The 12,321-nt window shown below is 44.9% G+C and overlaps 1 protein-coding gene across 1 annotated transcript in view; it reads left to right on the top strand.

Annotated features, from left to right (window-relative positions):
• Positions 1-8,750, top strand: part of LOC134340824 (F-box/LRR-repeat protein 6-like) — a 52,292-nt gene extending 43,542 nt beyond the window's left edge. The window contains exons 6-9 of the mRNA XM_063038375.1: positions 2,410-2,523; positions 5,083-5,311; positions 6,274-6,508; positions 8,498-8,750. Of these exons, the coding sequence (XP_062894445.1) occupies positions 2,410-2,523; positions 5,083-5,311; positions 6,274-6,508; positions 8,498-8,690 (771 nt within the window). The 3' untranslated portion in view covers positions 8,691-8,750. The remainder of the gene's footprint in view (positions 1-2,409; positions 2,524-5,082; positions 5,312-6,273; positions 6,509-8,497) is intronic.
• Positions 8,751-12,321: the final 3,571 nt, after the last annotated feature.

Here is a 12,321-nt window from a genome sequence, read left to right on the forward strand (position 1 = left end):
GCATCAGGATTAGGGATGCCAAACTAGGTAACCGCTTCTTTCCTGACGCTGTGAGACGAATGAATACCCTTTCACCACTGAGCTTTTGTCACTTGGACAGAGAGCGGTTTACTGTTTCTTTGTGCTGCATACTACAGTCTTTTTTATATTATATTTTCACTTAATTGTAATTCAACCATCCACATGTTTGTCGCCAAACAAAACAGCATTTCTCTGGGACCTAGATGTAAAGCATAGTACCAACAGTCACACAGCACAAGGCAGATATTGCACATAGAATTACATTGTCAGTAAAACATACAGTTACACAAAAACATATATAGCCCAAGCCCCTGGATGTCGTGGCCTGTAGAATGATGGTACATGGGATGTTGTCCCGGAGCCACGTTTCTGGAAGAACAGCCCACAGCAGTTCCACATGTCGCGCAAGTGCAGCTGCAGATGAATGCAGTTCAGCTTGCCTTCCACTGAGCCAACCCTGGAGGACAGCACTGACAGGAGGGACCAGCCCCCCACCCAGCACAATTTCAAGGTTGTTTATTGTAATTTTTCATTACATGAGTGCAAAGGAGAACAAGATGATTGTTACTCCAGATCCAGATCCGATGCAGCATATTTCAAAAAAACAAGAAGCATAAAACACAATGTAAAATGTAAAAGCAATCATAAAATCATATGTACAAGTTTGAGTATCGCCAAATATGTGAGAGCTTGTATACTTATATTAAATGAATATATATATATACACATGAAGCCATGAATACCACCTATTATTCCTTTTATTGTTGGTACTATGTATTTATTTTTGTTATTTATATATTTTTAAATGTTCTTACACTGTATTGCTGTTGCAAACCAACAAATTTCACATCAGATAAGACTTAGGAGCAGAACTAGGCCATTTGGTCCATCGCAGGTGCTGTGGCATTCCATGATGGCTGATTTATTATCCCTCTCGACCCTGTTCTCCTGCTTTCTCCCCATAACTTCTGAGTCAAGGCATCAAGAGCCTACCAACCTCTGCTTTACTTAAGCCCCAACGCACCTGCTGGGGCAAAGGCCACTGACAGTAGCTCGCCAGAGTCCTCTGTCCTGCCTCTTGGTTTATCCTTCCTGTCCCAGGGATAGTGTCTTTAGAGCTTCCGTTGGTGTTTCAGTAGCACTGCTTTTTTTTTCTCCACAGGATGGGGTTGCTAGCCCCATGCCCAACCCGCCTCCTTTTGCGGTCGGCTTGGGACACTCGTGGTGGAGTTCACTTCCGCTTTAAATGTACCCAATTATTAGGCCTCTACGGCCATCTGTGGCAATGAATTCCACAGACTCATTACCCTCTGACGAAAGAAATTCCTCCTCATCTCTGTACTAAGTAGGTGTCCCTCTAAATTGAGGTTGTGCCCTTCAGTCCTAGACTCCCCCAGTATAGGAAACGTGTCAGTGATAATAAACCTGATTCTGATACATACAATCTTATTTAAATGTTTTCAGAGGAGAATTTCATCTGTATGATCAGACTACAGGTGATTTAAAGTTCAAAGTAAACTTATTATCAAAGTACATATATCATCATATTTATTTATGGCATCCGTTAGTCTCATGAGACCATCAATTTGTGCCTTGGAAGGTTTCCAGGACGCAAGCCTGGGCAAGGTTGTATGGAAGACCAGCAGTTGCCTATGTTGCAAGTCTCCCCTCTCCAAGCCACCGATGTTGTCCAAAGGAAGGGCATTAGGACCCGTACAGCTTGGCACCGGTGTCGTCGCAGAGCAATGTGTGGTTAAGTGCCTTGCTCAAGGACACATAGGCTGCCTCAGCCAAGGCTCGAACTAGCAACCTTCAAATCACTAGACGAATGCCTTAACCACTTGGCCACACGCCATATACAACCCTGAGATTAATTTTCTTGCAGGCATTCACAGTAAATACAAAGAAAACAATAATACATATCAAAAACATGAGATGAAAAGGCCTTGAAAGTGAGTCCATAGGTTGAAGGGACAGTTCACTATTGGCGTGAGTGAAGTTATCCCCTTTGGTTCAAGAGCTTTATTGATGGTTGAGGGGTAATAACTGTTCCTGAACTTGTGGTGAATATCCTGAGGTTCTTGTAACTCCTTCCTGATGGCAGCAGCAAGAAGAGAGCATGCCCTGGATGGTGGGGGTCCTTGATGATAGATGGTGCTTTCCTACGATAGTGCTCTGTGTAGATGTGCTCAATGGTGGCGAGGACTTTACCCACAATGGACTATCTCTGTAAAGTTACTGGAGAGGAGTTTTGATATAGGTGAGATCCAATCTTCCAATTAGCTGACAATCACCATGTTTTATTTGATGTCTTTATGCAGCTGGTTGGTATTTGGTCCAGTTTGCTAACAGTTTCCTTCACCTAATCTGTGTGCTCCTGTCTCCTAGTCTGGCTGCTGCACTGAACTCAGAGTACTGGAGATCAACTCCGAGATCAGGCGGACTAATCCCTTCTTCCCGTTGTGCATTGAGATGCTACAGACTGGCTGCCCCAAACTACAGGTACTTGGGGTGTTGAGGGTGATGGCACTGTAACGTAGCGGTTCGTGTAATGTAATTACAATGCTAGTGACTCGGGTTCAATTCCCACCACTGTCTGTATGGAGTTTCTGTAGCATTGTGGGTTTCCTCTGCGTGCTCTGGTACCTCCCATATTCTGAAGACGTATGGGTTAGTGGGTTAATTAGTCACAGGAGTCTAATTGGGTGGGGTGGGCTTGTGTTAAGGTGCTTTATTTCTAATGAAAATAAAATTACTGCCTGTCTATTGAACTCTCTTTCAATGACCCCTCACTCATAAAGAACACCCTTGCCTGTCCATTTACGTTCCACCTACAAAGGCTAAAGGGAGACCTATTGAAGTTTATAGCAACAAGAGATTCTGCAAGTGCTAGAAATCTTGAGCAATACAAAGAATATGCTGGAGAAACTCAGCAGGTCAGGCAGCATCTATGGAGGGGAATACAATTATAACATTTGGGCTGAGACCCCTCATCAGATGAAACATTGATCATTTATTTTGCTCTGTTGATGCTACCTTATCCTTTCAGTTCCTCCAGCATTTGGCATGTGTTGGAAGTTACAAAAATTACAAGGGGTATACAGTATATATAGGGTAAACATCTTCCCCCTCCCCCCTCAGTATTTTTTAACAGGCATCCGTTAGTCTCGTGAGACCATGGATTTGTGCCTTGGAAGGTTTCCAGGGCGCAGCCCTGGGCAAGGTTGTATGGAAGACCGGCAATTGCCGATGCTGCAAGTCTCCCCTCTCCACGCCACCGATGTTGTCCAAGGGAAGGGCACTAGGGCCGATACTGCTTGGCACCGGTGTCGTTGCAGAGCAGTGTGTGGTTAAGTGCCTCGCTCAAGGACACAACACGCTGCCTCAGCCAAGTCTCAAACTGGCGACCTTCAGATCACCAGACAAACGCCTTAACCACTTGGCCAAGCGCCAACACCCCCCCCCCCGGCCCCCCACCAGCATAGAATGTCAAATACCACCAGTTCAGGAACACTTATTAGCCCTCAACCATCAGGCTCTTGATCAGAATGAGGAAATTTGGCCCATCAAGTCTGTTCTGCCATTCATTCACGGCTGATTTATTTTCCCTGTCAAACCCAGTCTCTTGCATTCTCCCCATAACCCTTGACACCCTGAATAATTAAGTAACTATCAACCTCCACTTTAAATGTACCCAATGACTTAACCTTCATAGCCTTCTATGGTAGTGAATTCCACAGATTGACCACCCTCTGGCTAAAGAAATTCCACCTCTTCTCTGTTCGGAAGTGCCTTCCCTCTTCTCTGAGCCTGCCTGGACTGTTCCACTACTGGAAGCATCCTCTGCACTTTCACTCCATCAAGGGCTTTCAATACTTGATAGGTTTCAGTGAGATCCCTCCCCTAATTATTTCAAATTCCAGCAAGTACAGGTCCAAAGTCATCAAACACTTCTTGTACGTTAACCCTTTCATTTCTGAGATAATTCTCGTAAACCTGCTCTGGAGCCCCTCCAGTGCCAGCACATCCCTTCTCAGATAAGGAGCCCAAAACTGACCAATGCATTATAAAGACTCGGGATTACATCCTTGTTTTTATATTCTAGTCCCCTTGAAATGAATGCTAACATTGTATTTGCCTTCCTTACCACCGACTCAACCTGCAAAGTAAACCTTTAGGGAAATCTGCACAAGTCTCTTCACACCTTTGCTGTTTCAATTTTCTCTCCAGTTAGAAAATAGTCTACACCTTTGTTCCTTCTGTCAAAGTGCATGACCATACACTTCCCTGCCCTATATTCCATCTTCCACTTCTTTACCCACTCTCCTAATCTGTCTAGGTCTTTCTGCAGACTCCCTGATTCCCCAACACTACTTGCCCCTCTGCCTATCTTGGTATGGTCCACAAACTTGGCTACAAAGTGATCAATTCCGTCATACAGGTTAACATATAATACGAAAAGAAGCAGACCTCTGTGGAACACCACAAGTCAATGACAGCCAACCAGAAAAGGCCCCCTTTATTCCCACGCTTTGCTTCCTGCCAGTCAGCCACTGCTCTGTCCATGCTAGTATAGGGTTATGGGCTGAGTGCAGGTCGGTGGGACTAGGTGAGACTAAGAGTTCGGCACGGACTGGAAGGGCCGAGATGGCCTGTTTCCCTACTGTAATTGTTATATGGTTATATAGTATCTTTCCTGTAACACCATGGGCTCTTCTCGTGTTTAGCAGTCTCAATTGCTCATTATGTTTAGTTTAATTTGGTATTGTGGTTGTCATAGCCATGATGGCTAAAGGGTTTGTGCCTGTGCTGCGTTGTCCTATATTGTAGAAATGCATCACATCACTTTGCTTCGAAGCAAGCCTTTTTGCTCCCGTACTGATCAGGAGGGCTCCCATTGTGTTACTGCCATTTAGCAGCACTTGGCTTGTGGTTTTCTATGCTAGGGTGATTCAGGTGCTCAAATCCTTTGATATGTAGAAGTTACTGTCTGTGTTAACTTGCCTCTCTGCAGTAAACCAGCTACTGCCTGTCTTTAACCAATTGTGTCATTTGGTGCAGGTTCTAAGACTGCTGAATCTGGCCTGGTTCCCAAGGGCTTCCACAACGATCGTTTCCCCTGAGGTCGGCTTCTCTGAGTTGGAGGAGCTGTGCTTGGCCACCTCATGCTCGCTGGTCACAGATGAGGTTCTGGTAAAGCTGCTGCACCTGTCGACCAAGCTGCGGAGCTTGGACCTCCGAGGTTGTTATCAGATCACACCGGCGTCACTACAGCTTCTGCCCTGCCAAGGTAGGGAGAACTGTCTCTCTCCTCATCTATGTATTTATCTTTATTGTGGTTTTTTTATTATTGTGTTCTTTATCTTAGAGTTTTTTCATGTGTGTAATGGAAAAGCTACAGAGAAAAGCAGGTAAACAGATCACAACGAGGTGGATTGTGAGGTCAATTGTCTATATTATTGTACAAGGGAGTCCATTCAAGACTCTGATAACAGTGGGATAGAAGCTGTCCTTGAGTCTGTTGGGAGAGGGGAGAAGAGAGAATGCCTGGAGTGGGTGGTGTCCTTCTATTTACTGAGTCAGCAAGAAGTGCGGACAGAGTCCACGGTTTCTGTGATGTGCTGAGCTGTATCCACAACTCTCTGCAGTTTCTTGCAGCCATGGGCTCAAGACAGCTTCTACCCTACAGTAATAAGACTATTAAACAGTTGCATAGTACGATAAGATGAACACTTGACCTCACAATCTACTGTGTTATGGTCTTGCACCTTATTGTCTAGCTTCACTGCACTTCCTCTGAATGCAACACTTTATTCTGCATTCTGTTATTATTTTCCATTGTTCTACCTCAATGCACCGTGTAATTAAATGATCTGCATGAACAGAAGACGAGCTTTCACTGTACCTCAGTACATGTGACGATAATAAACCAAAACCAGTACATGTGGGGAGAGCAAACATAAGGAAAGTTGGATCTTACTGAAAGGTGGAACAGACTTGAGGGGCCGAATGGCCTGCCCCTGACAATCTTATAGTATCTGAGGCTAACGAGCCAAAGTGATTTCTTTTGAAGCTCAGCAGGTCAGGCAGCACGTATGGAAAGGAGTCAACAGTCAACATTTTGGGCCAAGACTCTTCCTGAAATGTTGACTATTCCTCTCCTTAGATGCTGCTTGACCTGCTGAGCATAATTTCCAGCATCTATAGAGTCTCTTGGGTTCTTACGAAACTCTCTGCTTGTTCCATCACCAGACCTCTCGTGGTTGTTCCTGGGACTAGAGTATAGCACGCTACAGCTGGCTAAGCAGGGCTCACAGCAAATAGCTCTGAAGTGGAGACACTCTTTGGAGGCACTGGATATCAGTGGTCAGTTCTACAAAGGGAAGGACCTTGAGCTAACCATGGAGATCCTGGCAGGGACTGAGGGCAATGTCATCCTACGCTCCCTCAACCTGGCGGCGACAAAAGTCACCTTGGATGCTGTCAGGTAGTTATCAGTGTGGTGCTCACCTTTGCTATATTGTAGATCTGAAGTGTGAAAAGACCAATTAATATCACAGAGACTACAGAACACCACAGCACAGTGCAGGCCCTTCAGCCCATGATGTGGTGTGACTTTTTAATGTGCTCTTGAAGATCAATCTAACCCTTCTCTTCCATATAGCCCTCCAATTTTAAACATAGAAGAGTACAACACGGGATCAGGCACTTCAGCCCACAATGTTTTGCCGAACCAGCTAAAAAGCAGATTAAAAACACCCAAACACTAATCCCTCCTACCTATACAGCATGTCCTATGCCTCCACCTTCCTCACTTCCGTGTGCCTGTCGAAGCATCTCTTAAGAGACTCCAATGTATCTGCCTCTACCACCATACCACCACCCCTGGCAGTGTATTCCATGCACCCACCACTCTGTTTTTTAAAAGAAACTTACCCCTGACATTCCCCAATACTGTTCTCCAATCACCTGAAAATCTTGCCTCCTCAAATTAGCCCTTTCCTCCTGGGAAAGTGTCTCTGGCTGTCCACTCGATCTATGCCTGATATCATCTTGTACACTTTTATCGGGTCACTTCTCATCCTCATTTGCGCCAAAGTGAAAAGCCGTCGGTCACTAGACCTTGCCTCATGTGACATGCTCTCTCATCTAGGCAGTGTCCTGGTGAATCTCCTCGGCACCCTCTTTAAAGCTTCCGCATCCTTCCTCTACTGAGGCACCCAGAATTGAACACAATACTCCCCAAGTGTGGTCTAATCAAAGTTCAAAGTAAATTTATGATCAAAGTACATATATATCACCGTATATAACCCTGAGATTCATTATCCTTTTGGCATACTCAGTAACTTCAATAACCATAATAGAATCAATGAAAGACCACACCAACAGGATGGACAGACAGTGTTTAAAAGGCAAATACAAAAGAATAAAAGGAAATAAATATATAAATAATAAATATCGAGAACATGAGATGGAAAGTCCTTGAAAGTGACTCCATAAGTTATAGAAACAGGTCAGTGTTGGGGTGAGTGAAGTTATCTCCTCTGGTTCAAGAACCTGATGGTTGAGGGACAGTAATTGTTTCTGAACCTGGTGGTGTGTGTCCTGAGGCTCCTGTAGCACCTTCCTGATGGCACCAGTGAGAACAGAGCATGGCCTGGGTGGCAGCAGTCCTTGATGGGTACTGCTTTCCTGCAACAGTGTGCTCTGTGTAGATGCACTCAGTGGTTGGGAGGGCCATACCCGTGATGGACTGGGCCATATCCACTACTTTTTGTAGGATTTTCCACGCGAGGGCATTCCATACCAGCCTGTGATGCAGCCAGTCGATATACTCTCCACTGCACACCGATGCCAAATGTTTTCAAACTTCTAAGTGGAGGTACTGCCGTGCTTTCTATGTAATGGCATTTACGTACTACGTTTAATGAGATCTCCCCTCATTCTCCTAACCTTCAGCTGGTACAGCCATCAAACACTCCCGATGGATTAACCTTTTCATTTCCAGGATCATTCTCATGAACCTCCTCTGGACCCTTTCCAATGCCAGCACACCCTTTCTTAGATAAGGGGCCTAAAACTGCTCACAGTACTCCAAGTGCAGTCTGACCAATGCCTTATAGACCTCAGCATTACATCCTTGCTTTTTATATTCTAGTCCTCTCCAAATGAATGTTAACATTGCTTTTGCTTTCTTTATGGTGTATGGCTATTTCGCTATACACGTGACAAATAAAGTTAATCTTTTCTTAATTCAGTTCAAAGGTCAAGTTTAATGTCAGAAATGTATACAGTATACATCCTGAAATGCTTTCTCGTCACAAAAGCATTCGGTCTAATTAAATCTTCCTTTCCATGCAGAATCTCTGCAAGCAGAGCCTGCCTTTCATTACCACAGTTCTCTCAGGAAATGTTTCTGTTTGTTGCTTTAGGTCTGTGGAGAGAGGTTTGATTTTTCTCTTTCTCTGTTCTCCAGGGCGGTGGTGAGCAGCTGCTCACAGCTCAGCTACCTGAACCTTACATCCTGTTACTGTCTGCCCCGGAACCTAAGGCGCATCTACCGAGGCCGGCATAAGGTCAGCCAGTTGACCAACCGCTTGCTGAGCCGCAGCGTGGGTGAGCAGCAACCCACTGGGGACCACAGGCCGCAGGGAGAGGCTGACAGCTAAAGGCTCTGCTCATTAGACACCAGGAACAGCTGCAGCCCAATGGTAGAAACGGGTGCTGTCATAGGCGTGCCTTCATAAAGTTTTTATGTAGGATTTCGCTCCTTCCTTAAAGTTCAAAGCACTATCAATAAAGAAAGCAAAAAAATATATTGACTGCATTGTGCCGGGGCCTGGGACTGCCGAGATGTATTCTGGGTGCAGCTTGGAACTACTCTGGGCTGCGGTCTGCAGCATTTATTGTTCCAAACCAAACCTGGGCTGAAGTCAATTTGCTGCAAAATACTGAAAAGAGTTCCTGATTCCTGATCTACATCTTGAGCAGACCATATGTTGTGCTCTGAGCCTGCAGTTTGAAGCTGCCTTGTGAGGGAGCTGGGCAGACGTTGCATTCCACAGGGAGGACGTACCAACTCCTTACAGAGGATGCTGGAATTGAACTCTGAGCTCGGGCGCCCCTCGCTGTAATAGCGTTGTACTAACCATACACTACCGTGGCGCCCCTATCACTGACAAATGTCGTGAAATTTGTTGTTTGGTGGCAGCAGCACGGTGCAAAACATGAGAATTACTATAAGTCACAAAAAGAAATAAATAGTGCAAAAGACAACTAATGAGCTGGTGTTCATGGGTTCAGTGTCCATTCAGAAATCTGATGGTGGCGGGGAAGAAACTATTCATAAAACGTTGAGTGTGGGTCTTCAAGCTCCTATACCAGCTTGATGGATACATTTCAAAACAATTCTAACATTTTAACATAGAGCTCTTTGGAATTGTTGGAATATTAATCAAAACAAGTCATATTATCATGGAGCCCATGTTAACAACCATTGCTGACAATTGTTTGAAAGTTCCAGGAATTTTTAGTCACGCACAGAGGTCCTGTGCTAACCAAGGTTTAAAGCAGGATATGCCAGCTATTCCTTTCAAAAATCTGGGTTGGTGCTTTGGGTGATGAATAAGCTGTTCTTATTCTCAGAAGCTGTTGAGGTATGATGCTGTGGGTGGGAGGGAGAGCATTGATTTCAGGCTCTATATTGCGGGAGCATTTTCTGGGATTGGGCGCTATCTTCTGGACAGGATATTTGGAAAGATGCTGAGGCACTGTTTATGAAAGGCAAAGGGCCATGGCTCACATTGAATAAGTTGCTCATCCAGGCCAGTAGAGATTTTTCCTTGTTTAAATCCATTGGGAGCCTGAAATTTAAATAAAAAATGGATGTGCTGTAAATATTCAGCAGCATTTGTGGAGACAGAAACATTTCAAACAGCTGATCTTCCACAGAAATGGGACAAAGAGAAGCATTTGTTCCTACATCACTGAACCCTCTTTCACATCATCTGAGGAAGGTTCACCCTTCCTGATGTTTAGTTCCTTGGTGACGATCAGCTGTTGATGTATTTTTTTTGAATTCCACATCTGTAATTGCACCAAAAAAATACAAAGAATGTTGAAACTGTGAGCTTGGTTGAATGGTCAAACCAAAACATCAGGAGGGAGGAGAAGATGGCGGCGTGATGCAGCGCACGCTGCCGTTCTGAATGATATCGTATGTGCTAACTTGGGGGCCGTGCACAATCTAGATTTGATGGAGACAGCCGTGAGAAGCACGGAGGGACACCTGGAGTAACTTCTGAAATGCCTGCTTCGCTGCCGCTGCCACTGTGCGATCGAGAATCTCCGGAGGGGAAGGCCCCAAATCCTCGGCTTTGCCTATTGCCTGTTGCCGGGGCCGGGGTCGAAGTGCTCAGCAGAGATGGTGCTTGGTGCTCGGTGTCGGAGAGCCGGTCGGAGGCTTCGGACGGACTCGGAGTCGGACTGTGGTCGGATGCTTCCAGGATGCTGCATCGGCAAGTTGGCGGCGCTGGAGGTTCACCGTCTGCGTTTCGAGAGACTTTGAGACTTTTTACCGTGCCCGTGGTCTGTTCTTATCAAATTACGGTATTGTTTTTGTTAGTTTTAAGTAAGTTTGTCTTGTGTTTCTGTGATGTCATTCTGGAAAAACGTTGTATCATTTCTTAACGCATGCATTACTAAATGACAATAAAAGAGGACTGTGTGTCCTCATAATCTAATCTAACATACTTTACTCTGCCGAAGGACTTGACCCAAAATGTCAACTGTGCTCTTTTCCATAGATGCTGCCTGGCCTGCTGAGTTCCTCCAGTGTCTTGTGTGTGTGTGTTGCTTGGATTTCCAGAATCTGCAGATTCTCTCTTGTTTGTGATCTGACATACTTTATCCATTACTGTATTCCCTAGCTGAGCTCAGCTTCCTGTGGTCCTCTTGTAGGAGAAGCGAACGCTGAATATAACTGCACCTTTCCTGCTATGATTGAGGATTGGAGGGAAACTTTTCATCAAGGGTCTGAAGGTTCTACAGAAATCAGTTTTCCTTTTGGGCTTGTCCAGGTAACCTGAAGTATTAATCTGATTTACGCAATTCCGATTTTCAAATTGTAGCCAGAACTTCAAGAGCTTCATATTACTGGCTGCATCTTCATCAGGTACATCTTTTTGGCTTGTAATGAATCATTGGATGTTGAGAGCACGGACATTGTGTTCCTGTTGGCCCTCTAACACTGCAACATGACATGTTGGAGAAGTACAACAACAACATAATTGTCTTCCAACAGTGCGGGATGTCATCACAGACACCCACCTACACAATCCAACATTGTGGGTCTGACCCTCTCAATGCAGTATTCTGTCACGAGTGCACCGCAATACAACACCTTCCAGGGACTGTCCCTTCCACTGGTATACATGTTGGATGTCACTGGACCAGTATCCAGTGCCTGGACTATTGATCTGGAGACTTGAGTTTAATTGTGGTGTAATTAGGTAATTAATTAGGTAAATCTGGAATTAAAAGGCAAGAGTTGGTGGAAGTTACCAGTTGTTGCAGAAACCAAAATGGTGACCTACTGAGCTGATTAAGATCAAGATCTTGCTGCAATTCTTGATATCCTCTTCACTGTTTATGACACCACCTATTTCGGTATCATCTGCAAACAAACTATTCCTTTTATATTCTCATCCAAGTTGTTAATATCACCGAGAAATAACAAAAGGGTCCAGCAACGACCCATGGGCCACACCACTAGTCACAGACTTCCAGTCTGAGAAAACCCTTTCACCACCCTACCATCCTGCTAATTTTGTATCTGGTTTACTCACTCTCCTTGGATATCATGTGCTCTAACCTTCCAGAGCAGCCCTTATCAGAAGCCTCACTGAAATCCACATATACTCTGTTTGTCATCCTCCCCTCGTCAACCCTCTTCGTTGATTCATCAAGAAACTCAAAAGTCATAAGCCGAGATCTCCTACGCACATAGCCACGCTGGCTGTCCGAGTCGAACTCTATCTTATTAGGTGTAAGTGTATTTTATCCTTGAGAATGCTTTCTAGCAACTTGCCTTCCACGAACAAAGTTGCTGGAGAGCACCCTGAGGGATAAAATAGACTTCGGCAAACAGGTTCGTGGCCTTCTGCTGGTGTAGAACATCCACTTCAAGGTTCGACACGTGTGTTCAGAGATGCTCTTCTGCACACCACTGTTGCAATGCAGGGTTATTTAAGTTACTGTTGCCTTCCTATCAGCTTGAACCTGTCTGGCTATTCTCCTCTG

This window comes from Mobula hypostoma, chromosome X2, assembly GCF_963921235.1.
Source record: "Mobula hypostoma chromosome X2, sMobHyp1.1, whole genome shotgun sequence".
Taxonomy (NCBI): Eukaryota; Metazoa; Chordata; class Chondrichthyes; order Myliobatiformes; family Myliobatidae; genus Mobula; species Mobula hypostoma.